Source organism: Syngnathoides biaculeatus, chromosome 9 (assembly GCF_019802595.1).
Source record: "Syngnathoides biaculeatus isolate LvHL_M chromosome 9, ASM1980259v1, whole genome shotgun sequence".
Lineage (NCBI taxonomy): Eukaryota > Metazoa > Chordata > Actinopteri > Syngnathiformes > Syngnathidae > Syngnathoides > Syngnathoides biaculeatus.
This window is the reverse complement of record NC_084648.1, coordinates 8,597,217-8,624,598: the sequence shown is the minus strand read 5'-3', so window position 1 is coordinate 8,624,598 and position 27,382 is coordinate 8,597,217. Positions and strand designations below refer to the sequence as shown.

General features: G+C 45.0%; 2 protein-coding genes and 1 long non-coding RNA gene across 8 annotated transcripts in view; 1 reads left to right on the top strand and 2 right to left on the bottom strand.

The window, feature by feature from the left end:
- LOC133506609 (uncharacterized) overlaps positions 1–5,041 on the bottom strand; it is a 7,721-nt gene extending 2,680 nt beyond the window's left edge. The window contains exons 1-2 of the long non-coding RNA XR_009796547.1: positions 4,907–5,041; positions 4,563–4,747 (exon numbers count right to left, since the gene is read on the bottom strand). This is a non-coding gene — a long non-coding RNA (uncharacterized LOC133506609). The remainder of the gene's footprint in view (positions 1–4,562; positions 4,748–4,906) is intronic.
- Positions 5,022–21,171, top strand: zgc:112980 (uncharacterized protein LOC503706 homolog). 6 transcript variants are annotated; one of them, XM_061830900.1, is made up of 25 exons: positions 5,022–5,428; positions 6,001–6,145; positions 6,216–6,327; positions 7,280–7,370; positions 8,576–8,726; positions 8,787–8,877; positions 8,941–9,066; positions 9,209–9,271; positions 10,092–10,214; positions 10,737–10,892; positions 11,218–11,271; positions 11,362–11,588; positions 11,662–11,741; positions 12,707–12,796; positions 12,883–12,963; positions 13,159–13,263; positions 15,739–15,844; positions 15,938–16,007; positions 16,926–17,149; positions 17,292–17,371; positions 17,480–17,563; positions 18,651–18,737; positions 18,824–18,928; positions 19,062–19,161; positions 20,185–21,170. In XM_061830900.1, exons 1-25 carry the CDS (start codon positions 5,312–5,314, stop codon positions 20,301–20,303), a joined length of 2,787 nt encoding a protein of 928 aa, XP_061686884.1. In that variant the 5' UTR covers positions 5,022–5,311; the 3' UTR covers positions 20,304–21,170. The 6 variants fall into 6 exon arrangements, with proteins under 6 accessions (XP_061686884.1, XP_061686883.1, XP_061686880.1 ...); XM_061830899.1 differs by lacking the exon at positions 5,022–5,428 and adding an exon at positions 5,438–5,713 and having other exon boundaries at positions 11,362–11,567; positions 20,185–21,171; XM_061830896.1 differs by lacking the exon at positions 5,022–5,428 and adding an exon at positions 5,438–5,713 and having other exon boundaries at positions 18,827–18,928; positions 20,185–21,171.
- smcr8b (Smith-Magenis syndrome chromosome region, candidate 8b) lies at positions 20,158–27,325 on the bottom strand. Its single transcript, XM_061830902.1, has 5 exons — positions 26,819–27,325; positions 25,770–26,179; positions 23,292–24,659; positions 21,227–21,563; positions 20,158–20,297 (listed from the first exon to the last, which is right to left on the bottom strand). Exons 1-5 carry the CDS (start codon positions 27,041–27,043, stop codon positions 20,250–20,252), a joined length of 2,388 nt encoding a protein of 795 aa, XP_061686886.1. The 5' UTR covers positions 27,044–27,325; the 3' UTR covers positions 20,158–20,249.
- Between the last annotated feature and the right edge of the window lie 57 nt (positions 27,326–27,382).

The window sequence follows — 27,382 nt, the reverse complement described above, 5'->3', positions numbered from 1 at the left end:
TGGTCTGTTAAAACCTGGACGGGATACCCCATGACCACATGTGCCGTTTTCTGTAGGACCTTTGCCAGGCCCGCTGCGTACCTAACGCAGTCTGCTTGTTTCTGTTCAATTCCGTCTAATGGCACACTACAATACAATAAAACTGCCCTGTTTGTCCCATGTCTTTGGTACAATGCCGCATTCACTCTTTTCTCACTAATGGCTACATGTAAATGAAACACCTTAGTGTAATCTGGGGTAGCCAAAGCTGCTGCTGATGCCAATTCCTGAATTAGTTGCACAAACAATGCATCATCCTCAGGGGTCCACTGCAATGTGGCCTTCAAATTTTGGACCCCTTGTTGTTTGACCAGGGCCCGCAGGCCTGCTGTTTTATCCACATAACATGGGATGTAGGCTCGGCTGTAGCCACACAATCCCAAGAAAGACAGCATGTCCTGCACTGTTTCTGGACGTGGGTGTCGCAAGATGGAGCTGCGGTGATTAGGGGATATAGCCAAACCGGCTGGTGTGATGACACGCCCCAGAAAAACCACAGACTTGCGACAGCACTGTAACTTTTTCCTTGACACTTTGAAGCCCAGGTCAGCAAGCTTCAACAGCACTGCTCGTGTGGCTTCCACACACTGGTTGGATGTTTCGGCTGCAATGAGGAGAACGTCCACATACTGCAGGAGCACTGAGCCTTGGGGGAGTTTACATGAAAATAACAAGTCCTTCAAGACCTGATTAAAGATTCCTGGCGAATTCTTGAAGCCCTGTGGGAGTCGTTTGTACTGCAATTTCACCCCTTTGTAAGAAAATGCAAACACGTGTCGTATTGACTCAGCCAGTGGTAAACAGAAATATGCATTCGCCAAATCAATTACCGTATACCACTGTTTCTGAGGATCCAGGGAGGACAGGATGCGATGGGGGTCAGGAACTGGCAAAACTGGAGTTATAGTTAAGTCATTCACTGGCCGCAAATCGTGGGCCATCCTCCATGTCACCCCATCAGCCTTCTGGACCGGCCTCAGTGGTGTGTTCCAAGAGGATGCCGACATTTCCAACACCCCCGCATCCCACAATCCTGTCACTGTGTCCTCCATACCTTTGTCTGCTTCCTTCGGCCATCGATATTGAGGACTGCGGACCTGAATGGAGCAATCAACTTCCAATTGGATCGGTTGAACCGTATGACAAAAAACAACATCAAATGGACCCTGTGACCACAAGGTCTGTGGCATTTGATCCAGCATCGCCTGTGCAGACTCATGGTCCGTCTGTTCCCTCCCATGATGGCGGTCCAGGAAGACCAATTCAAGGTCTGACTCATCTACCATTTTTGCCATTATCCTGTAACTTTTGGTTGCGGCCGAATGCCACACATCTGGAATCTCAGTCATCATCCAGTCATGTTGTTGTGTTAATCGTTTCACCATGGACCCCAATTGGCGGGGCTCATGGCCTGGCGACACAGCCAGTGTTACATGGGGCAGACCTTCCTCACCCATTTTGAACCATTGTTCTTGCTCTGGCGACAACTGCACACTCGCTGCCACTCCCTCTGGGCCTACAAAGATGCATGGTGACTGTAGTGTCCAATCAACTCCCTCGATTTCTTCAAACGCATCTCTATATACTTCATCCGAATCCCTATCGTAATATAGAGTGCAATGCAATGGGTCCACTGGGGGGTGGTACGGTGCCAATGCCTGGATCCACGGTTTCCACAGGAGGTAAGTGGAGTAGACACCTCCCCCAAGTGGACTCTCAGGATTCAATCTAGCCCAGTAGTTCCGTGCCATTTCAGGTACTGTGGGGAGTGGAGCCATCAACCACTGACCCATAGGTGTCACAGGCTGGGAGCATTCCAGAACCTGTCCGCCAGGAAATGTCACTGTAAGTCCCTTCTCGCCGCACAATATCTGGGCTCTCAATGCTGACAGCATGTCTCTGCCCATCAAATTGATGGGCGTGTCCATTGCATGAACATATGAATGATATAGTTTCTGTCCAGTGTTTGTGATTTCCGTTTTCAAAGGCCGGGTAAAGGGCAGAGTCTGAGGACGTCCCGAGAAGCCGACCAATGTTGTAACTGGTCTCGACAACGCTGTACTTGGCAGTGGCATGTTGATTGATGAATGTGTTGCTCCAGTGTCCACCAACATCTGGACCGGAGTGTCCGCCACTGTCAACTGAAGCATTGGCTCTGCCTGGCCAGTGCTTTCCGAGCTTCCCAGGCCCCCCTATTCATCCGGGCCGTACCACGGGTCGGCTTGGTAATACTGCCCCTGTGGATTCGGCTGTGGCCACGGGCGGGGCTGCTGCGGTCCCCCTTGGTGTGGTGGCCCCGCTGCTCCACCCCTGGTGGTGGTGGGTTGCCATGACAATAACGTGCCCAGTGATCAGGGGACCCGCAGTTGAAGCAAGTCCTATCCGGCCCCGACCTGGGGGGGCGCCACGACCACGCCCTCTGTATCCACCACGGAACCCTTGGCCTCGGCCCCGTCCAGCCCCCACTGGAGTTTGATACATCTGTTTTTGTTTAACCTTTTCTTGTTTTGCCTCAACATGCAACTTTGCCAACTGTAGTTTAACCAAACTAGTCGCCAGAGCATCAGTTTCCTTTTGATCTTTATTTGCTTTTTTCATGTAGGTCCGGCAATGGTGTATCAAATGCCTCTTAAATCTCGGTTCCGGACAGACCAAAATGTCCGGATCAATTCTCATAATCGCTTGCACCTCATTTGGGAGGCTGTTCAGCATCGCTGTCCTGAACATCGTCGCGGCTTCAGGGTAGCTGCCTGGGTGTTTACCTGTGGTCTCAATCCACAGCTCCAATGCCTGAGCATAATGTTGCTCGGGAGTCACATATTTTCCATAATTAAAAATTGTTGGCACCACATCCACTGGGGAGGGAAAGGCCGCCCTCAGCTCCCGAAACAACGCCTCCGAGATCTCCGCCAGGGGTGTTTCTCTCCCCAGCTGGCGGGTGCCAGCTGCCCCCTTAATATTCTGTAATTGAATCAGGGAACATGATCCCAAAATGGCTTGTCTAGAATCCCCCAATGCTACTCCCTGTCCTGACATGGCAGCTAAGAATTTAGTAATCCAGGCTCGTGCCCATTTATGCAGGGGGGGGCAATTTTTCCACCAATGCAGCCACATCCTGAAGCACCAAAGGCTCATAGTGACGGCCAGCATGAGTCACCACTAGGGGTGCCAATGTTTGAGGCTGCTCCTGCTGTGCCATCATTTTCCCTTTACTACGCGTATCATAGCCTCGCTCCGCCCTAGACATGCTCTCCTCACTATCGCCCAGCCTCTCTCCTTCACTCAACGCTCTGAGCATCTGCCGCTGTTCACGTAACACCACCTCGTCTTCCTCATCACTTTCCATTTCCTCCTCGCTGTGATCAGCGTCGCTGGGCATTGCCTGCCCATGTTTCCGTGTCCCCGTCATCACTTCCTCTAACATCTCTCTTTCCTCACTCTGCACCCTTTGTCCTTCAAACAACTTCCGCGGTGCCTCCTTCTTCATCAGCTTCGGAGTCCTCTTACTCCCTGCACTAGTGGTGCCCCCGTCTCCTGCTAGCTCCGCCCCTGGCGCCAGCACGGGCGACTCCACACTCCCCTGCTGTTTCCCGCGCACTCTCTTTCTCTCGTTATTCACAGCCTGTTCAATCAACTGTATGGTCGGTAGCGCCATCCGTGAACCTTCATCTTCTACATCTAAAACCATTCTGCACCCCAAGGTGACTACGGGGGCCATTACTGCCGCCGTCGGATACGGTGGCGGCGCAAACACATACTGTCGCGAGTCCGACAACTGTGGATAAATGCCTCTGAGACATTCCGTCTTTTCTTCCGCTTTTTCAATCACTTCATCCTCTTTCTTCACCTCATTCTCACTCTTTTCCTCTTTTATCGCCGCCAGCGCAGTAGCGATAGTTGCCAATTGGTGAATGCCTCGTCTATCTTTCTCCAATTTCTTCACTTCCTTCTCAATTTTATTACGCTGTCACCATCCGACTTGGCTCTAATCCTCCTTCATATCTCGAATATCTGCCAACATTCTGCTTTCCTTTTTCTGTAACTGCCGCGCAAACTTTGCCATGTCCCATGTTCCGGGTTCTCCGCGAAACAACTTCTGACTCTGTTCTTTTTCCTTCTTAATTTTCTTACTTTCTATTCCACTAATCATCCATCTTAGCGTAATGACCATTAATCTCCGACCAGATTTCAGTCCGTTCGTCTGAAGTGCTGGACCCGAGACCCCTATCACACTTCCTCTCATTCGCCATCTTGAAATCCACCCGTGCGTGTCCCAACCACTTTTTACGCAGAACAATGTTAGTTTTCACACACTCACTCACACCGCTTCCACACTGATACGTAAATTCCAGATTTTAAACCGTATCGTAACCACGAATAATTCCAAACTATTCTAGTAGGTAAATCCCAGATTTTATACCCTACTAATGTCCACACTATTACACTTTTACGCCGTTCCGCTCCTCCTTCCTCTTATAATTTAGCGTTGCCAATGTGCAGAATTTGAAAAGGAGTCTGCTTACCTTGTTTCACTGTGGGCCCAAGAGGAAAGACGCTCGGACACGTGGCTCCTTTGTCAGGTCGTCACCTGGTGTGGACGTGGGTCCCTGACCCGAGTCCCAGACTCGTGGTTTTTCTCGAAGTCCCGGACTTCTTTTACCTCTCTTGCAACACGTCTTGGTCACCATAGATTGTTGGAATTTTATTTCTAAATCATCATAAACTTAAGTTAGTAATCTGACTCCAATTTGTGACCTTACCCAACTGCCACTCATCCAACAATACGCGCGCTCGTTCCGCAATAGAAAGGTATCAGGGGAGCCGGCATTTTCACACACACGAGTGGATTTATTCCTTCAACACACACCTGGGTCTCGGGTCCCTCTCATTACAACCCTGTACGTCTCTGTTGCTACCAGCAGACGTACTCTACATCCGAGTTTCCCAGAACAATTTTAAAGTACAATCTACTGATTCACTATTGATTCTGGGTCTCCTGCAGGTATCCTTGGCGCTCTCTCGTTGGTCTCCTTTGGTCCGCCGGATGTTGGCCCGACTCCTCCCCTGCAGAATCGCGTGCTGGCTCCTCTTGGTGGTGGTTTCCTGACAGTAGTTTTTCCACCAACTGCCTCTGAGTCCTCTCGTCTCCCCACCCAAGATTCACACGAAAATGTTTGATTCGTATATATAGGAAAAAAGAGAGAGAGAAAAAAATATTGTATCCAATGTGCTGGCTATTGGCAGGTACACGACAGTGCTTCCGCCATATTGAATGAGTCATTTTTGTAAACTTCCGTTCACGCTCACTTCAACCCACGAAGAAGAGAGGCGGAAGTGCGTTTGCCAACAGCGCGAAGAAATCGTTCCTCCGAAGCTTTGGCAGTTATCAGTAAGAATGCATACGATCCGTCGCTTTTTACATTTCGTCAACTTTAAACTACTGTTGTTACCTTGTAATGTTACAGAAAATGCTCTGTTTACGATGACCTACTTTTTTTTTTTCTTTTCAAAAGTGCTTGTTTGTAACGGCATTTTAACCTGTCCAGTATCATGTCGCCTATTAGTAGCCTTACTGAACACGTCGTCATCTAAACGGACCGAATTGAATCGTGCGCGTGTACTTGCTCAAAAACTCTGCCCCATTTTAGGGAAATGGGAGGAAATGACAACCCAAGTGCGTGATGTCCAACGTACTCAGTGTTTTGTTTTGGTCGCCGTCGTTGGGGAGAACACTTCTTCACAAAAAAAAAAAAAAAAAAAAACAGTATAATGTTAAAAATTGAAGGATAGTTTACGTTTTCTGTTCTGGCACTTTTGCAGGCGCTAATATTCTACTTTCTTGATTCTTTGGTCTCATAAGATGGCAGTTTCCTCATAATTATGAGGATTTATAGAAGTGTTTCATTATTATTTATTATTATTATAATTTAACTCTGTTTAAATGTCTGCCATTCTTCCCAGGCCTTTGTGATGTGCGCAGCTGTGGGCAATGGCAGTATCATCGTCATCAGCGATGATGATGATGAAGAAGGAGAAGGTTGTAACCCAGACCTATCCTGTTACGAATCATCACTTATCATGGAGATGGGTGACATGGCGTGCAAGGGTAAGCCATCTTCCATTTTCTCGTTTTTACTCTTTGCGTGCAACACAAACAATGCTTTCTGTCTTTTTAGACTGTACACTGTCACCCAGTAAGATGGACGAAGAAGACCTGGTAGTGACTTTCGCTCGTCCTGCTGAGGTGTTGCCCCATGCACGCTTCGACTGCCCCAAACATCCTTTTGAGTGAGGCATCTAGTTTTCACACTCTTTGGTTCAACCCAATGAGCCCACTCAATCCATATTTACTTTCACAACAGATGTGAGAGTCAGCTAGTGATAAAGGATGAGAGAGTGATAGCAGGGGGAATAGAGTCCCAGTGTGTACAGCGTTAATTGCATTATCAAAAATAATGTTGGGCTACTCTTTAGTGTTATAAAAATCTTGTTTTTTTTTTTAACTGTACTTCTGAAATCACAGGAATAGGCATTGGGCCACTACAAGGCCTGTATCATTTGATAAACAAAATAGACATATAGTTTTTCTGGACTTGATAAATGATCAATGTAGTAGTGAGCTGGTCTGCGGATCATACATTGAGCTGACAAAGTTGGGTGGCTGTGTCATTAGCCGCTTGTGGGCTTGCTGCAAGTACTTTCAGAGCCCACAGTCACCATGGCGTTAGGGTTTGAGTTTTGTAAACGCTATCGTTGTAAAGTACAATAAAATTTTTCAAGTTTTAGCAAGCAAAAAGCACTACTGCCAAACAGTGACGTTTTTGTCTTTTTTTTTTTTAAATACTTTGTTTGAGGCTTCTATAGAGCTCGTGCACGTGATGTCACCATTTTCAATGGCGCCATATTGCCGGTCAAAAAGAGCTGCTTGACAGTGTGGGGAGCATAGCGCCGGAGCAGAATATTCACAATGTCCGAGACATGCTATTGGTTGTTACAACAGACGAGACAGATATTCAAAGAGATCATTCTATGGAATCCCACCTGAAAAGATCAATGGATTTCGGCAATTAAATGTGATGGATGGTGCCCAACCAAATACACACGATCTGAGTGGCCCCGTCACTGTGTGGGATTTATTCTTGATTGAGAACAGATCCCGCAACAAAGTATTTGTATGCGTCCAGACTTTTCTACACTTTCAAACTCTTCCGTGCTAAAGCCTTCATCTTCTGCCCTTCAGAGCTACAGATGACTGTGCAAATCCTGTGCCTGGGAACCACCTCCAATGTGAGCAGTGCTTCTGTTACATCTGCGACAAACTGGCAGCCAAGGTGTGTGACAAAACTGTCTTCACTTGGAGGATTATATTGATTATTAATCTGGTCAGAAGACCAAAGAGAATGAAAACTTTCCATATAAAAGGGAAGAGTCGGAATTTCATTTGGATTCAAAGTGGTGGAATATTCCTTTTGGCAAAGCGATAAGAATTGAATTTTTGTCGTGTAAACAGAAGAATAAGAGTGGTGTCAGGCTGCACGTTGTCCGCATGCTGTCTTGTGATCCATTTGAAAACATGGCAGTGCCGACTTCTTCCCAGAGCTAATCTGCAACGATGCTTGTAACTTGTTTTTATAACGCTGTGGCATTTATGAAAGTATAAAAGCAATCAAAACTACTGCGATAAATAGATGACTGACCTGCTACTTGATCGTGTGACGTTTACATTGATCTGCACATCGCAGATCTGTTAAATGGTTATTTTGATTAAATGTAATGACAAATCCACATTTTTTGGTATTGCCTTTAGGGATGGTTACCTTTCACATTTGATCTGGTATGGTACCAATTACGGTACCTGGGAATCGATACATAAAGTGGGCACAGTTTATGCTGATTGGAGCCTGGCACGCACAAACTGATAATTTATAATTAATTCTGATAAATTCACATACTGTATGAACAATTGGCTGACGAAAATTGGCCGGTGTGCATGCGTCATGAATCCAGCTGTGATTTTGCATATACTGTGCTCTCACCTTATGTGCACAGGAAGAACGATGATATGCATTTATTAATTAGATTTATGGGTTAATCTGTTTGTGGGCAGCGTCCCATTTTTGGGACGAGATTATAAATTAGTAAAGTTATCATATAACTTAACCATAAACGAAAAAGAAGTATTTCCTTGATTGTGGCCCGTTAGAAGACTTTTATCTCAATAAGGCAAAAAATTGCCACCCTGCCCATGATTGGCTTAACGAAGCCCAATTACACATCCATGTCTTCCAATAGAACCCACTGCTAGGTTGCATTTTGTGGCACAACTTGTCACTACGCTGAAGGCACGGAACTCTAAAATGGGACCCAGAAAAATTGGTCACTTAAAAACTGCTATATATTTATTATTATTCCTGCCAATGCCCTCAAAGTGGTATGGTGAGTATGACTTTACAACTGAGGTTACACCCCCCCCTAACAAAAAAAAAAAAAAGAAAAATTCAGTGAAACTAATCCACTGAATTTTTTGTGATTTTAGTGTCAAAGTTGGCACGTGAGCGGCGTGTGCCACTGCAACAGTCACAAGAAGAGCGACTTCTGGAACACGATGAGAAACAGCGAGCTCCTGGGCCAACTGGCGGCCTTCAAGTTGACGCTGTCAGAGGTCGACGGGCATCTCCGACAAGCGGGTACCTACAAGCTTCAGTTTCTTCTTCACATTTGATAACAATAATAAGACTCTCTCACAGAGTCCATGCTGCAGAGTTTCAAAGCGGAGATCAGAGCTCGAAAGGTGTCCTTGCTGGTGGACAAGCATGTGGACGACAACGTCACGTACGAGTTAAGTCATGTCCCATTTTAAGGCTTTTGAACCTGATGCCAATTTAATGTTCTCTCCCGCAGCTACACGCCCATCTACGAGTGCATGTTTGCTTTCCTGAACCAAGCGGATCAACAAGATGGCCGAGCAGCAGCCGTCATGAGGCTGACGGTCGTTCAGGAGTTGCTTCAACTTTTGGAAGTCGAAGGGTTTGTTGGCCAATATATACGGGATTCTTTATTAGGTACACATGCAAAATTTTGGAGGTCCTTGGGTGATGCAGGTGGACCTAATAGTGTGTGTGTGTCAATGCTTTTGTCTCTGGGTTATGTTTTTTCTTTCCATCTGCAGGATTTATCTCCCAGTGTTGCCCCCCTCAACTGCTGCAGCACCCAAATGGACTTTAATGCACAGGTTGCGTATGCTTGTATGATCAGGGATGAGAATTTTCCGCCGATCGACGGATTTCCGACTTTTTCAAACCAAAATGACCATTCTCGAGATAAGCGCAAATCTGTTGAGAAAATTTCAGTGGGGTGGTATCGTGTGCCTGCCTCTCGGTGGTGGGCTCCGAGCTGCAGGTTCAGTTTAGTGCTAGCACAAGCACGACTATTATATGCCGTTCTAACTTGCTCGGTAGTGTAAATATTTGCATTTTGCAACATAAACATTCAAACTTGTTTCCGGCAGATTACTCAATTGGACAACAGAGTTATACAGTATAATGATCCAATCGTGTTAGTGGTAAGCGAGTTTCACCATTGCCATGTACATGTGTTCTCGGTTCTCAGAAATCGCAGTGTAACTTGTTAGTTAGCCAAGTAATGGCGTGTGGGACTTAGCGCGAACTGAGCGACGGTGTGTTCAAAGTTTTACGATGGCGAAAGTGTTAGAAAAAAAGGATGAAGATCGACCAAAGGCAATTGACAAGGATGCTGGAATCAAAAACTGTTTCAGACGGGCATGGCTTGAAAAAAAGTGTAACCGTGGAGATGGGACCGAAAACGGTATCAACATGTCTAACCGAACACATACAAAAAGTGGATATTCCCGGCAAAGTGCTGTGCACTCTGTGTTCCGATAGGAGCAAAAAATATCCAGGAGGAAACTCAACCCCCCCCCCTATCGACAGACATTTTCAGTGTTTTTCCAAATTGGTCATTCTCATCCTTGTATGATGCATTTAAGTGTATGTGTGTGCGCTCATACTTGTCGTCTTGTTTTTGTTTGTCAGGTCACTGTCTTCACTGCAGAGGCAGATGGTCATGGACGATTTCACGCCAGAGTTCAGACAAAAATTGCTGGATTTTTACAGGACTTTAAGCTTCCCTCATGAGCTTAAGCACCTTAGGACCAGGTGTGTGTCCACTTGCAAGCATTTCATACTGTACAATGTGTGTACTTAATTTTTTGAGGTAAATCGGTGAGCGTATCTAAAGATTTTTTCAAGTTGTGTATATGGTTTATGTTTAAAGTGTGTTTTGTGGTCTAAGCTGTGTCTCTTCTCTTTTTTTTGTGATTGAGTTTTTTGTGTTTAAGTTGGTATTTATTTGTTAGTGAGGTGTTTTTATTTAGGGTATGCATATTTTTGGTTTTGTGTATTTTTTTGTTTAAGGTTAGCGTATAAGCTGTGTGCATATTCTTTCTTTTCACTTTTGTATGTTTATTTGAGGTCTGTATTTGCTTTAAGGTGTGTATTTTTGTATTTTTAAAGTGCATTTTTGTATTTTTGTTTCTATATATATATATATAGTTTTTTTTTAACCTGTGCATTTTGTTTGTTTGTTTGTGTGAAAGCCAGGTTGCTTGTTTTTGCTCTTTTGTCTCTGTGGTGTTTTGTTCTTATCCTGTCCCTAAAAAAAACTTATGTGTGTCGCAGGATGGATGTGCGCCCATGGGACGACATCCTGCTGGTGTCTGTGTTTAAAGGGCAGAACGTGGTCGGCGTGCGCACCAATAAAGGAAAGAAGGACACTCTGTTTGAGGACATTGATGTCGTTCTGCTTAGAGTGGACCGACTTCTGGAGCAGAAGAGGTACTAAGTGGAACCACATTACATTGATGGGTGGCTTGAGTCAATAGACACACACTAGGTATTTCATTATATTATGAGTTCACCTATACTTATCCTTTATTTCCTGAAAAGTCACCCGCTTTTTTTTTTTTTTTTTTTTTTTTTTTTTTTTTTTCTCCTTCTGAAGCACCGTAGGATGACAAAAACATGGTAAATAGGAAAATAGTACAATTGGTCCAAAGTACAGTGGAACCTTTTAAAGGGGTCCCTGGACCCAAAAATTGCCTATAAACCTGCTTGAAGTTGATTGACAGTAAACTCACACATTAACTTGAATGTGTTGTAGGTTTCGAGAGTTGAGCCGCTACCTACGTGTCGTCCGGACAAAACAGCTCAGTCGGTGAGTGCACTGTGACACTGCCAATGCCAAATACAGATAAGTGACGCTCTGTAGAGATCCAACGCTTCTGTCTTTGTGTGCCTCTCCTAGCTTCCTGGAGCTGAAGGACCTCATCCCTCTGTTCATGTGCATGGAGGGCAACTTCATCCCTGCGCTCACCACTTTCTTTCAATCAGGCAACGGGCTCGTCTCGCGCCTCACGCTGCAGAACTTCCAGTTGTACTTGCGTGTGCTGGACACAGCGACTGCGCCCAAGCTGTCCGTCAGTCCCGCGGGGGAGCTCTGCTTCGCTTCTGGCAAGTGGTGTGCAATCCAAGGTCGGGAAATCTCCCACATGACCTCCATGTTAATGTCTTCCCCAGAAAAGTAGAGCTCTTTTGTCTGGTCCAGGTGCGGTGCCCTTGTCGCGTTTAGAATTGGTCCGCTTTGCTTACAAGGTCCACAATTGCTGTCCGGCCATCCGCATGAATGTAAGTATCCTGCTAAAGATTTTGCAACCAATTAATTTTGATTTATTGTTGCTGCGATGAAGGTTTACCTTAATTCTAAGCTTTTTTTGTATTTCTGTCATCGACTCTTCATTACTTTGACGACTAAAATCAACTCGAAAAACTATCAGTGGAAAAAGTGCAAACAAACCTTTACCTTGTTAGCTGCATCAATGTTGACAGAGTTGACTTCACTGAAGGTCCTGGGATCACTGGAAAAGACAAACTCCTCTTCCACAATAAAATGGCACTTTCAGAAGGGGGTGCATGTTCCTGAAAAGATTAAATTCATCCATTCATTTCTCAAGCTGCTTATCCTCACAAGGGTCCGGGAGTGCTGGATCCTATCCCAGCTGGCTTGGGGCAGGAAACGGGGTACACTCTTAACTGGTTGCCAGCCAATCACACACCACATGGAAACAGACAACAGTCGCACTCTCAATCACACCTATGGGCAATATGGAGTCCCCAATTAAAGCGTGCTTTGGGGAAGTGGGAGAAAACCAGAGTGCCCGGAGAAAACTCACGCAGCCACAGGGAGAACATGCAAACTCCACACAGGCGGGGCCGGGATTTGAACCCCTGTCCTCAGAATTGTGAGGCCAACGCCCTAACCAGACGCCAACAATCCCGCCAAAAGATTAAATGTTGTACATATTTTTTTTTATTTTACTTTATACTGTACATTTTGCTTGCAAACCATATTGGAGAATTTCCTGCCTCCAGTTGACAAAAGAAAAGCCGTTTGTAATATAGTTAATTTTGTTGTCTTACAGTAGTCAGACAAGACCACTTGTGAACTTTTTACACTTGTCTCTAACTCGGGGTTTCCGCAGAATATTAAAAGCCTTTAGTTTTTATGATGAGGTGTTATTTGTCCTTAAATATTCTGAGTCTGTCCATTTTGTTTTTACAAAAGTGAAATTGTTACGACATTCTTTATTCAGTCCGAGTTTTGGACCCACTTGCTCAAGATGGTCCATGTGAGTCGCCAAGGGACTGCCGGTATCCCCGTACCCAGTCTGACCTTCCTAGAAGTATGACTATTTCAAATAATTTTCCCATGAACTTGTTTTATTTTCGTTGGAGTCCCATTTTTTTCCCCTTCCTCCTCTTCAATCAGGAAGCTGCACACACGATCCGTTCTCTTCTGATGGAGGAGGAGTCTGGTGATAACCTGCAGATCCCGCATCACTTTGTGTCCGTACGTTCTTACACGCCGCATAAACACAGATGCATAAAGACACACACAGACCACCGATACCACGGCAGATACACACACAGTTGCACACAGACAGATCCTTATAGACAGACGTACATGAAGACACGCACACATCACCATGCACCCGAGTGATCCTCGTTTGTGAGTTGCATCTCAAATTTTCGTGTGTGATGGCAGGTGTTTCCAGATCAAGCGATGTTGCTGCTGCTTACCGGAGCCTTGAGTCATATCATTCTCCACCCATCTCTGAATCCAATCATCCCGCTTCTCTGCACATTTCAGGTAGCCACAAAAGTGACTTTTGGGCGCACTAATCCTTTTGCACAATTGTCCAAAAAAAAAAAAAAAAAGGACCGTTTGACTGTTTCCGCAATGTTTGTCTCAAAAGTGTTCCTTGTCATGTGACTGCCTGTCGACATGTATTGAATGTTTTACTAGAGTGACTCCAACTACTACAGAAAAAAACGTTTTTGACGTACTTGGCAAAAATGATGATTCTGATGACAATGCGATGCATGTTAATTTTTCTTTTTTAAATGGTGAGGGTGCACGATCAGAATCAGTTCTAAAAAGATTCTATAGTGATAACTCTACAGCTGGGGTAATTATTGATATTCTTTATTTGTCAGCGAAATAGTTTTTTTTTTAGCAGCTTTCGTAGTCCAGTGTATTGTCCCCATTAATGTGCACTGCTGACACTAACAACATGGCTATACATGGAGAAAAACTAGTTTACAAAAGCAGTTAATGTTACCAATTAACCGTTTGATTGGTGTATTTTGTAACTTTTCCGATCAGATCTATTTTTCACAAAAGGGACTTGTGACTTTAATTGTTGCTAAGAAACAGACAAAATTAAGGGAATCATTTTCCTGTAATTGATGTCCACCCTGTCGTAGTTTTCAGTGACTAGTTTCAGACTAAATATCAACCCTTAAAGGTCAAGTGTCAACCCTATAAACATTCTAAAATAGATATTGTAATGAAAATTACATATAACATTATTCACTTCAATGTCTATATGAAAAAATTAATGTGAGCGGAAAGCGCGTCATCCATGCGCAAAGTTGCAGAAGTGTCATTCTACGACATCCAAGTGGTCGCCATATTGGCTGCATCCTCTGTCCGTGACGTCACCCTGACATTCGCCAATGAAAACACGCGGTGCACCCTACTATGGGAGACGAACACGCCTCTTCTGACACGGAAGCTCTTTTCGAAAGGGAGAACACCACACAACCGAGTGAATTTACCGGAGCAATATTACACTATTGTTTCGAGCCATATTCGGATGATATGCGATCACGGCCAAACCGCCTCCCCGTCCGATCCACTTCTGCAGCGGAGATGACCCATCGTGGCTCATCGCAGCCGGCCGGTGTGGCTCATTTTCGGCGCCGAGGTGTGCTGCTTTAGAGGGTTGTTCATAGACTCCGCACTACGCGATGAACAACACCGTCAGGCCGGTGCGCTTTACTGCGTTGTCGTCGAATGAGGCAGAACCGAGCAGTTCTGCTTTAGAGGGTTGTTCATAGATGCCACACTACGCGTTGAACAACGCCGTCAAGCCGGGGCACTTTACTGTGTGCACGCAGCTGAGTGAAGCATTGTTGGCTGCGTTTCTTCACAGCCGCCGCCGTCAGCAAGCCCAACGCGCAGCGTTCACCGAAGCCGCAGCGCCTCAACCAATGTGGCTCATTTTCGGCGCCATGGTAGCTTATAATGGAGCCGAGCCGTCCTGCTTTAGGGGGTTATTCATTGACGCCGCAGTACGCGATGAACAACACCGTCGTGCCAGGCGCTTTACTGCGCGCACGCGGCTGAATGAGGCATTGTCGGCTGGGTCCTTCAGATCCGCCGTCGTCTGTGAGCCTGAAGCGCAACCTTCGCTGGCGACGCGACACAGCAGCCCGACGCAGTCCGACGTGCAATTCGACATATTTCGTACGCGGATCTTTTGTTACGTTATGAGAGACCGATTACGTGGTCCCCCCCCCCCACCCAAACAATTTTTTTTTTTAGTAGGTATATACACACCTACCTGTCATTTGAAACCCACGAACTCTCGTCCTTTGCACCCGTGCAATCCATTTTTCCTGATGTGCCGGGTCTCTTGCAAACTTATGAAGGGTAAATCTATTCTCCCGAGTCTTCAAGCAATGTCCAGCAATGCAACGAGCTGGCATTTTGGCTGACACGAAGGAACAACGAGCCACCTTCCGGGAGGTAAAACTAATAGAAACAAATGTCCACTTGAGGGCGGTCCTGCCATGTACATCATTTCCTGTTTCTTCTCGAAAACAAATCCCTCGAGAGGATTTTCATGGTGGGAGTTACAAAAAGCTGTATACGTCAAAATCATGTTTTGTGGTGGGGAAAAACGCATGGGCCCATATTGGCTAAATCATCCATTTCATGACAGTGGCCCTTTAAGTTCCATCATAATTTATGTGTAGTTGGATGATGTCAGATTTAAGATTTGCTTGTTGTCCACCCTGTCGGAGTGAAATATAACTTAATAAAATACCCTTTCAAAAATGTATTTGTTCAATGGTACACATCTGTGTAAATAAATCAAATTGCTAAGTCCAAAACCATCATAGGCTGATTAAATGGTGATATTAGCCAGAAATGTCCACCCTGCCAGCAAGCTCAAACTTGGTTACGGAACAGGTTAAACCCATATGGTGGAACTCTATTGTTGAACAGCAGGTGGTTTTTGTGAAGGTGTGAACCAATGATATGTTTGTACGGCAGAAGAACATGTGGGCCCTCCACTGGTTTTGGAAAAACATGGTGCCTGGCGTTGAGTCCCGCGTGGCCGTTGTGCACAAGATCTATCGGGAGCTGGAGAACTCAACAGGTGCGATTTCACTGAACACATCTCCCTCAAGGTCCTTGGGTGATTTAGGTCTGGGCTCTGACCCCGCATTCCCGCTTCTTTCTTCACTCCTAGCAAAAGACCCTTCAAGATGTAATCTGTCCAGCAGAACAGTTCTGTGGCCACCCGCAAAGAACTGGGACATGTAAGTGCTGTGAACAACAGTACTTTAACCCTTCAGGCAATGATTTTGTTTCATTCAGGTTCAAGACACTGGGTTTAATGAAGATACACCTGAAGGTTGCATTTGGGAGAGGTGTTATTAGTATTGGATGTTTGTATTGTTTAGAAGTGCAACAATCTATTGTTGACAACTGATTGATTATAGAAATGATTAAATGTATACGTATTCTTAACCTTAAAATTGCCCAAATTCTTCTATTTCAGTCTCTCAACAGCAAACATTGTCTTCTTTCTATAGTCCTTCAAGAAATCAATCTTTTGTGAAATCAAACTAAGTCATTTGTAAACATCTGCTTTTACTCTGGAAAACAGTGATCAACGTTTTTGCCTGTTTTTTGGATCAAACCTTTTTACTAAATCTTAACTTGTGGGGAAAAAAGTCAGTATAAACTCATTTGCAGCCATAAGTATAAACAACTTGTAATTGACTTGTAGTTTAACCTGAGCCAGCTTGAGAAGTCTCCGTACATCAAACTAGACCTTCATTCGCATGAATCAGTACACAAGAAGTAGTACAACCTCATTCCCTCTTGTTTGTTTCTTGTGGTTGAGTTTTATCATTAAACAATGCTAAATAAACAAAAAAAAATCCATCAATATACTAATTGGGAAAAAGTGATTTTTCAATAAACTACAGTAAAGCAAAATAACACATGAGTTGATTGAATAATCAATTTGACAGTGACAGCTCTAATATTGATGTTTTTTTCGGGGTACCACATCTTAAAAAAAAAAAAAAAAAAAAAAAGAAAGCTCCATTAATTATAAAAAGTGGCTATGGCAGCGACATACGGTGACTGACAACAATGAAATGCTCTTGTCCCTCAATAACAGAATGTCCACATCTTGTCATGGTTAATTGTTGTCTTTTGTTTTCTAGGTTCTTGCAGCTGAAGGACTTCCTGCCGTTCCTGCTGTGCCTTGAGGGCCAAACCGGCGAGGCGCTGAGGACGTTCTTCCCAGAGAGAGGTCCCGCCGCCCACCTCACGGCGCACACCTTTCAACTCTATCTCCGCCTGCTCGGCACCAGCACGGCGCCCGAGATGACAATCGCTCCCACGGGGGAGCTCTGCGCTCACGGTGACACCTGGGGCTGCATTAAAGGTGCCTGTCTCTGCATGTGCTGGTGTGTGTCTGTCGCTGTCCCCTGTGTCTGTCACTGTGTACGTGTCTCTCTGCCAGTTTTGTGTCCTGAGTCTGCCTGTCCTTCCTCATCTCCTTATAATTGTGTGTATCTGGGCACCAGGTGCGGTACCGCTGACGCGTTCACAACTAGTGCACTTTGCACTCAAGGTCCACAGACACTACCCGGCTTTTTGTGCCAACGTAAGTTCCAACTAGTTTTTGTCTCCTCCCCAACAATCCACCCATCTCCAAACCTGGTGAGCTTTTGTTTGTCTTTCAGTTTTTGTTCTGTGTGTTTGTGTTGTTCAGTCCCAGTGTTGGATCACACTGCTCAACGTGGTCAATGCACACTCACTCGACAGCATCCCAGAACCAAGTCCAGATTTCATGCACGTATGTTTTTCTTGGTATTCTATTATGTATCTTTGTGTGCATAAGAATATTAATCCCAAAACAATGAATTAATTAATTGGTTAAGATTATCACCTGCAGCCACTGTTCCCTCTAATTTTTGATGCGTCTGAGCAAACAGAGTAAGGCTCCTTTTGACCACTGTGAGCAACATCAGACGTACGCGCTGTGGTCAATCACTGTCATCCATTTAAGTTACATGGCCCATTAAAAGGTTCATATTACATTCCCATCAGAACAATTTTGTGTTTTTGCAAACTTACACTGAAAATGTGAACAAACGAAAAAATATATATTGCTAACCAAACCAAACCAACTATGAACTATAAATTTGAAATATCGCTTCCAACTTTGTTTCATTTATTTATTTTTTTTTAACCCACAATGATATCCCTGTTTGTATTTCTTGGTATAAAACTGAATTATTGCTTGCAGAATATCTTTAGCAATGCACGTTGAAAGCTGAATGATGTTCCCAAACAGTTTTAAGGTTGATATGTTGCCTCCTATATTTAAAATACAGAATTAGCTTTTTGGGCAATGCTTTCATCCTCGATCAGGCTGTGCCATTACCATTATTATCGAGAGTAAACGTAAGCACCATGTCTAACTCTTTGCTCTACGTTACCCAGACTGTGTTCCTAATTAAAGCACATTGTAATTATGAGTGTATCCCTTTATGAGAGGAGGAGGGCCGGGTCAGGTAAAATAGGAAGTAGTGTGTGTGCCACGGTGTGGCCGAGCACCATCTCGTTGTGAGAGGCAGTGTGCTGCCGTGTTTTTAAAAATAAAAAAAGACATCATGTGTATTTCACTAGGCTGGATCTGTTTTCGTCTGCGCTGAGAGTGTGCGACAAGTGTGCAAATGCACGGTTGTGCAGTTTAGAGGGAACATTGCCTGCAGCTCTACTTCTGTTACTTTTTTGTTGTTTCAGTTGAAATATTTTTAATGTACTTTGTGCAATGTCTGTATTGTTTTATATTGTGTCAATATTTTCTTTTCTACATGTACAGTATGCTTCCTTGGTGTGTTTTGAATGAACTGACGCAGTTATCCTCTTGCCATCAGGAAGCTGTCAACGTTACACATTCCATGCTGCTCTCCTTCCACACTGGGCTCATCTCCGACATCCTGATCCCACAGCACTTTATGCTGGTACCAAAATCAACATACCATACGAGTCATCTGTGATGCTGGTCCACGTACATTTCTGTTTGTGTGTGTGTGTATGTTTCCTGTAGCAGTACCCGGATCAGGCTCTGCTGCTGCTCATCACCAAAGTTTTAAGGGAGAACATCCTCAATCCCGACCTCACGCCAATCATCCCCATTCTCCGTACCTTTGAGGTAAAGACTACAAGCTCCTCTGAAATAGGAAAAGCACATCAGTATAGACTAGTCTTCAATTAATCCCGTGAACATTTTTTTATCCCTGTAGACAATGAGCATTTTTTTTTTATACATATAAACCAAATTCCAGAAGAACCTGTGGTCTCTGCACTGGTTCTGGAAATACTTGTCCTTCGATAACTGCAGCAAAGCCATCATGGAGAAGATTTGCCAGGAGCTGCATCAAATAGGTGTGTCTGTTAATTTTAGTCACAAAAATGCCCAAAGATAGTTGGGATACGCTCCAGCACGACCTGTGGCTCTCATGGGGATAAGCGGTACAGAAAATGGATGGATGGACGGATGAATGAAAACCTTTGTGGGGAGGTTTTCACTGTTGATGTGTGTGGGGTAGGAGGTGATGTCATTGTCTGTCTGTATGTGTTTCGATTGCTGTAAGCCAAGTTATGTGTCAGTGATTGTTGTGCTAATATGAGTGTCTTGTTGTCTGTGCAGGGGGCGGGGTTGGCAGTTTGAGCATGTGTTGGTTTGTCAATCAGTGTGGTGTTTAGTGGGGTGGGGGAGGTGTCAACATGTACCGTAATTTCTCGAATATAATGCGCCCTGAAGTATGGGTTATGGGCACTTTTAAAAACACGAGCATTTCAATTGTGTGCGCTATTTTTTTTTTTTTTTTCAAATGATAGTGCGATCGTACTATGTAGTTTCAGCTCAAGTTGTTTTGCTTCCGGTTTGGTCGCGTCATCTCCGGGAGTGATGACGCGTTTCTTTTGAAAGCGGCTGCGCAACTAGCCCTTGTAATCGACATTTTTTGTCTTTGTTTAAGTTAAAACAAACTCACTGGGAGTCGTTTCTGATTTTTGGTGCAGTAGCAACAAATATGCTATGCTAACAATCATAAAATGCAAAACTCCCACCCACCGAGGAGGTCAAAGTTCAGAGTTCAGGTTGGTGGCACACATTACCTTAATATATATAAATATGTAACATAAGACATCAAATAACATACTGAAATGTATATGTATACCTTTTTTTTTTTTACCACTCTATGTACCTGTATGCGACTAGACAATGTGATTGTATTTTTTATTTTTCATCCATACATTAATATAATGCCCTCTATTGACTTTTAGACAATATTTTTGGAAAAAATTGCACATTGTTTTCAAGAAACTACGGTATGTCTGTGTGTGTCAATTACACCGTGTCCTTGAAATGCACATTGAGTTCCATCTTTTCGTGTGTATCGGCAGGAGATTCCACCGTTTCCCTCGAGTCCATCGGTCACCTTTTGGGTCCTCCCAGTAGCACCAGTAAGTCATGTAGCATGACCACCACCAGGGGTTCCACAGACCCGCACTGCTTTCTGTGAAATTGCATCATAATGCAGTTACTTTATCAGACACTGACAAAATGTTGCCGCCACATTATTATGTGCCTTTGTGACTTTTTATTTTTGCAATGTTTCTGAGAACTTTTTTTCTTGTACAACTCAACTACATTAAACTACAACTACATTCAAACCAAGTTTAAAACAGACACGTTTGTTGTAGAATTCCCTACAAGGCTTCATCAAAGTCACACTTTTTGGGGGGGCTTATTATACTGTATTTAACAATTTTTCTCACTGAATGTACTTCCAAAGCTGCTTTTCACCTGAACATTTCACCAGTTGTTGGGATCAACCCAAGTAGTAAAACAAAATCAGAAGTTAAGTTCTGTGCAAAAAATATGAAATGTCTGAGGGAAAAATTATTGAACAGATGAAGACAGGTAGGTAGGTAAGGCATGGGAACGACATTTAGTGGGATACATGACTAAAAATTGAATAAATACATTTTAATTTTAAGAAGAAGATGGGCAAATTAATGCATCAAATATGACAGGACTCTTGATAATATTTTGTGTGCGGATTTTAAGAACTGAGTGTGTGGTGTGTTGCCCACCCCTGGTTTAGGTGCTTTACATGACATCACACAGCCAAGAGTTTGAAGCAAAATTTTAAGTATTTTCAAAATGAGAATCTCTGCAATGGAATTGATGTGAATTTTATGGCAATAAATTAGAAATAATCAGGAATATACAAAATGCAAAACTTAAAAATACTAGTTGAAAATATATTTTTGTTTTAATCCTGACAAAACAACCAGACTTAGTGCAAGTGTGGTGGAAACACAGACTAAATTCTCATGGCAGGTGTTTAATTTGAAATACTTCCAAAATTCGAGGTTTGCTGGAAATTTTCCTCCCCTTGCAACTCTATGCAGTGCTTGTGTTTTTGTGCAAGTGGAGCACCGTGTAAGAGAAGCGCAGCGCCGGGGGCCCACGTCCGGCGTGCTGGTGCTTGATGAGGTCCGACAGAAAACGCATCACGTTCAGGTCTCCCTCGCTCAGCCCGTCGTTCCGGTTTCCTTGGCGCGCAAACGTGAAGAGCAGCGCCCGATTGGCCAGTGCCGTCAGGCCGCTCTCCACGTACAGCAGGAAAGCGTCGGCGGGCACGCCCGAACCAACCAGAGAGCCCACCAGTGAACCCGAGTAGGATGGGCAGCGCAGTGTCCTCTGGTCCAAGTCCAGCACTCCAAGGTAGCGACTGTAGCGGGTCAGCCCGTGAAGTGGGCCTGAGGATGGAGATCTGCTCATGGGAAAGGGATGGCAAGAACAAAATGAGGGTTTCTATAATTTTACTGAGCACTGAGGGGGAACGCTTATTTTCAATTGCATTCACCCATTTGTGGGCAGCGTCCCATTTTTGGGACATCATGATTTTAACGCATTATATCCTTCAGTATATCAAAATATTTCAGTGTTTTAATCTGAAGCCATAATTTGGTATCAGGAGGGATAACTCATTGGTCAAAGTTAGCACGGAGTTGTTTCCCTTTCCTTCCTGACCCAACATGGCTGCCTCAAGTACACATGGAGCGTTTTCCAAGAGAAGAAAGGGAGAAACGTCAGTATGAAACCATGTTTGTCTTCAAAATGCTAATCCATCAGTATTATTAATGCATAAGTGTCGTTCTAGAATAAGAATGAATTAATAAACATATCTAGTACGTACCACTTCACAGAACTGATAACATACCCGTCCCAGTTTTGGGACGCTGCCAGCGAGAGGGTACATCTTTTTTGCCCTGTGTTTTATGCGTTAAACGACAAAGAAGTGTTATTTCCTTGATTCAATAAGGCAAAAAATTGCCACCCTGGGTAAAAGGGGGACATATTTTGCTCAGGGCGCCAGGAAAGTGTTGGCCTCACAGTTCTGAGGTCCAGGGTTCAATCCCAGATCCGCCTGTGTGGAGTTTTGCATTTTCTCACCGTGCCTCTGTGGGTTTTCTCTGGGTACTTCGGTTTCCTCCCACATCTCAAAAACATGCAACTTTAATTGGAGACTCTAAATTGAGCGTAGGTGTGGTTGTGAGAGCGGCTGTTTTTCTCCATGTGCCCTGTGATTGTCTGGCAACCAGTTCAGGGTGTACCCCGCCTCCTGCCTGTTGACAGCGGGAATAGGCTCCAGGACCCTCCCGTAACCCTCGTGAGGATAAGCGGCTAAGAAAATGGATGGATGGATATTTTGTTCATACTTATTTTCCTTGTTTTCAAAAGAAAAAGTTGTCTGAAGTGTCAAAATACAGTATATCTTTGATGGTGAACTTTCATTTATCTTTATCTAAAAACAGAGTTCAGTTATATCCCATCGTCAGTAGCATTTTTTTTTTTTTAACTAAGTTAAAGGTCTCATATTTTGGCTACTTAGACCTCCATAAAGTTAGTCTTTAGCACGAACTTAGTATCATAGTGTCAATTTAAAAAAAAAAAAAACAAAAAAAAAACACCTTGGTTAATGTCCAGAATCGGCTCCTCTCAGAGCTACTGGTGTTTGACCCAGTTTTGTATTCGCATTGTCCATATTTAGGCAAAAGTGCCCCTTTCCTCTGACTGGTTGCTTCTGTGTAGAAGAGCCACTCGTGAGTTTGTTTATGTTGACATTTGTGACTTGGGACTAGAAAAGGAAGGCGGAGATCTTCTTTAGTGATGTAGATAAGGTTGAGAAATTCAAATAACTTGATTTCAGGCCTCTTGGCAGAATCCATCTTCTCAGAAATGAGTAGAGCATTTGAATTTTTACTTCACGTTTATTGACGCACTATATAGCCAAATACTCGAAAAAAAATGTTGGTTTGGTAAAATATGACACTTTTAATTGAAAATTTTAATATTTACAGTAAATGGTTACCTGAAGTTTACCTCGTTTTAAATTAGTGTCAGATTTAAAAAAAAAAAAAAAAGCAAATTTTGAGATGCATCAGAAACCTGATTATTGACTGATCTGATCATCGGTCTATCCCAGTGTAGTTATTACCTGTGGATGCCGATCAGCCTCCACGTGAGCAGGTCGCCGAGCTGGAGCGGGGTGCTCAAACACGGCGTCACCGCGCCACCGGGGGCCGGCAGGAAGAGAGCCAGGACCTCCACCGTCTTCCTCAGCTCAGCTCGGTCTCCCGAGAGCACCACCAGCGGGCGGCCGCTCAGCAAGCAAAAGATCGCGTGCTGAGAGAAGGAGTTCTTTTTAACGAAGTGAAGCGCTCGCAGTCCTAACTTATTCGGGCAGACGCCGCCCGCGCCGTAGACCCTTCGCTGGGGCGAGGGCAACTCTGCGGCAGGGTCCAGTACTTCGTGGGCGCTCCGGGGCGAAGACCATTGGTTCACCAGGAGATCAGGCAGCGTCTGACGGTAGGCGCTTCTTGTGTGAGTGTCTTTCCATGCGAAGTCCGTTTTGTCATCTTTTGTGGGCTCCTCTTCCTCTGTGATGGCGGTGAGGTCTTCTGGGACGATGGATTCGCTGGTGCTAAGGACCTCAATGCTGTCCTCGCTGTTGGTCCTCCTGGTGTAGACTCTGATGCGCCGAGGTCCTGGGTCCGAGGCGGCCGCAAGCGGCGGATCTGACGTGGAGAGAGGTGAGTCGTGGGCGGTCAGAGACACCTCGGGGGTGGTGACAAGGGCGGCGATAGATGCTTCGAGGGGGCCAATGGGTGCAGCGATAAGCACGAGTGGTGAGCGGTGTGGGGTGGCGAGAGATGCGTCGAATGCGGCGGAAGCCCCGTCAGGTAAGGGGGGAGCTTCATCAAGGGCGGCGATCGTCTTGTAGGATCGCTCCGTCCCGATCACTTGGATGCTGTCTCCGCTGCTGGCGCTTCCCGTCATCTCACCACTCGCCACTTCTTCTGCTTCCACGCACGACTCAGACCTCGGCTGGTTTCCCGTTTCCCCCACCGCCGATTCCTCTCCGTCGTCGTCCTCCTCCTCCTCTTCGTTATCATCAGGCTGCTCAAACAGGAAGTTGGTGAGTCTGAGCTTTCTCCTCAGCGAGCGGGTGATGCTCGCGCTCCGCAGGGCGGTGACGTCACCACGGAGGCGGCGCTCCGTTTGCTCTAGCTGCTCCGTCATCAGCGACAGGAAGTAGGCGTTGCAGAGTTCCTGTATTGGCTTGAGGCGGCGTTCGGACCCTGCGCAGTGGGGGGAGGGCGGGGGAGGAGGCGGGGCGGCCGCCGCGTCCGTCGAGGGGTCGCCGGGCTCGTAGGGCAGGAAGTCTGGCTGCTTCAGCTTCCTGTTTGGGTAGGAAGAAACCTGGCGGAGGAGCTCTTTGTGCATCACGATGGCTCGCTCCACCGCCTCCAGCTCCTCCCACTTTTCTCCGCCGTCATCCTGCAGCAATGCCAAGCGTTCGTACCTGAAACGGTCACGACACTTTTTTGTCAATTCTGGAAGATCAGATACTAACTGGGAATGCTTGTCTCTCAGCATTCACGCCACGTAAGAACTTTACAATGCTTGTCTTTCAGTCTTTCCTCAAAATGAAAATCCTCATCTCGCAGCATTCATGCAAAACCAGAATGTTTGTCTTTCAGCACTCATGCAAGACTAGAATATTCTTCCTGCACCATTCACACAAAACTAGAATGCTTGTCTCTCAGCATTCATGCAAAATGTTTTGGACATAGAAGTACTACAATAGAATGCTGTTATTTCAGGATTCACACAAAATAGAATGTAAAAAAATAGAATCTCTCAGCACTCACCCAAAACTAGAACCTCACTTGTCAGGATCCACGCAAAGAAAATACTCATGTCAGACCATTCAGAGAGGACTAGGATGGTTGTTTCTCAGCATTCATGCAAACATTTATCAATGCACTGTAATGTGGAATGCTAGACTGACAGGATTCATGCTTTCGTGCTTAGAACCCAGCATTCACAAAAAAAAAAAAAAAAACAAGAAAGCTTGTCACTCAGCTTTCGCATTAAAATAGAATGCTCATCTCACAGCATCCACATCCAATCACTCAGGATTCACAAAATATTTCTGACAGTAGTACAGTAACTACAGTACAATACTCATTTTTAAGAATTCAGAAAAAAATAGTTCTCATCTCTCAGCTTTCACACAAAACCTTATGCTTGTCCGTCAACATTCATGCAAGAGACTAGAATCTCATCTCACAGCATTAATTTCAAACAAGAATGCTCATATCTCAACCTTCTCAAAATGTTCATGACATACAGCAACTACAGTACAATACTTTCAGAATTCACACAAAATGAATAACACTTGTCTCTCAGCACTCACACAAAACTGGAATGCTTGTCTTTCAGCGTCACGCAAAATGTTTCTGATGTATAGTAATTATGGCGAAATGTAGGTCTTTTGGCGTTCACGCAAAAGCAGAATGCTCAACTCATAGCATTCATCGGGCTCTCGGTTAAACAATCCGATGAATCAAAGCAGACGTTTTAAAGCGACGTGCTGAGAGACGACACGATGACGGCCGCGCGTTCTTACTGCAGCTGGTGTAGCTTGTGGTGGAGCTCCAAGGAGAAGGCCTGCCTGTTCCCCGTCTTGAGGCTCTCGGCCGCCCGGCGAAATGCGGCCGACAGCCGTCCGAAGTTGTCCATGATCTTGGCCTGCCGCGAGCACACGTAGGCCAAGCAGAAGGGACGCACCATCCCGCGGGCCGCCAGGTCCAGAAGGGTCACGTGGCGCACGTACGCGAAGGCCCAGTCGGCCGAGTCCCCCAGGACCACCTCGGAGTCCTCGTTGAAGTTGAGGCGAGGCCCGGAGGCGGCGGCGGGGGGGCCGGGCCCCGACGCCTGGTAGTCAACAGACATGATGCGCACAGAGAAGTGGTTCAGGTCCAGGGAGCCCGATGCGCCCTCCTCGTCGGGTATGGTCATCACCGGTGTGGGCCCCACCTGGTCAACGTTTCATAGTACTGCATCACTATCTCTATATGATACTAATACACACATACACTACCATATATCCTAACGCCTATAAATGTAATTTCTAAAGCACTTTTCATTTAGAAAATCTCGTGGCAGTGTTTCAGTTTATTACATGTCATTTTTCAGTATTTACCAAATAGTTTTAGTAAGTTGTAGTTTATTCAATAATTATCTTATTTTAATCAGCTTTTTTTTTTATTGAACTACATGCATTTGAACACCAAAACAATAATTAGCTGTAGTAGTAAAAATAAAACATCAATATTTATATTTCTTAAATCTTTAATCAACTTAAGATAGTTACATGTGGAATTTATAAATTAGTTTTAGTATCAGAAATCAACTATTGTTTGAGTTTGATATCACAAAAATGCTTGTAACATTTCAACTTTTACATTTATGACATGACGATTAGAAATTTTGGTACAGATTTTCACAAGAATCAATGAATTTGACACATGAGTTGGCTTCCCGGGCCACATAAAATCACGTGGCGGTCCGGATCAGGTCCCCGGGCCTTGAGTTTGATAAGTGTGATGTAAGCGATCAAGAAGATGAAACGAAATGATCCAGGTTCCGATTGTGTCTCGGTGTCTCTGGACCGACCTGCTCGGAGAACTCCGCCACGAGCACGAAGTCCTCCTTGAAGCCGGCCGCCGAAGTCCACGGGTGTCCCCCACCGCCACCGACGGAGGAGGAAGAGAAGGAGAGCTCCTCGGGGAGAGGCCCCCTCGCTGCTCCACCGGGGTGCTCTCCCTCCGCCCCGTCGTTCTCGCCGTAGCCGAAGCCCTCCGGCCCGGTGAAAGGCAGCAAGTCCGGAGACGAGATCATCGTCGGACCCGCGCGGAGCCTTTCCCGCCGACATCAGAAGGGAACAGCTGACATTGACTGTCATGTGACTGCCGACAAAGAAGTAAGTCACACGCTTCCCGGGATTCGCTTCCTCTTTTTGGGAAGAAAAAGATGCACAAAAAAAAAAAAAAGCCAGCAACTTGGCCACGAAAGTGTAACGAAGGAAGGTTGCGCTTTGGAATTTTTTTTTTTTTTTTTAGGTTGAAATCTTTCCTAAAAACAAGTTGGAGTCCCAGTCAAGTCCCACGTGGTCAGGGCAACTGACCTTTTCCGATTGGCACTTTTCATAATAAAAGATTTAGCGAGATTTAGTAGCGA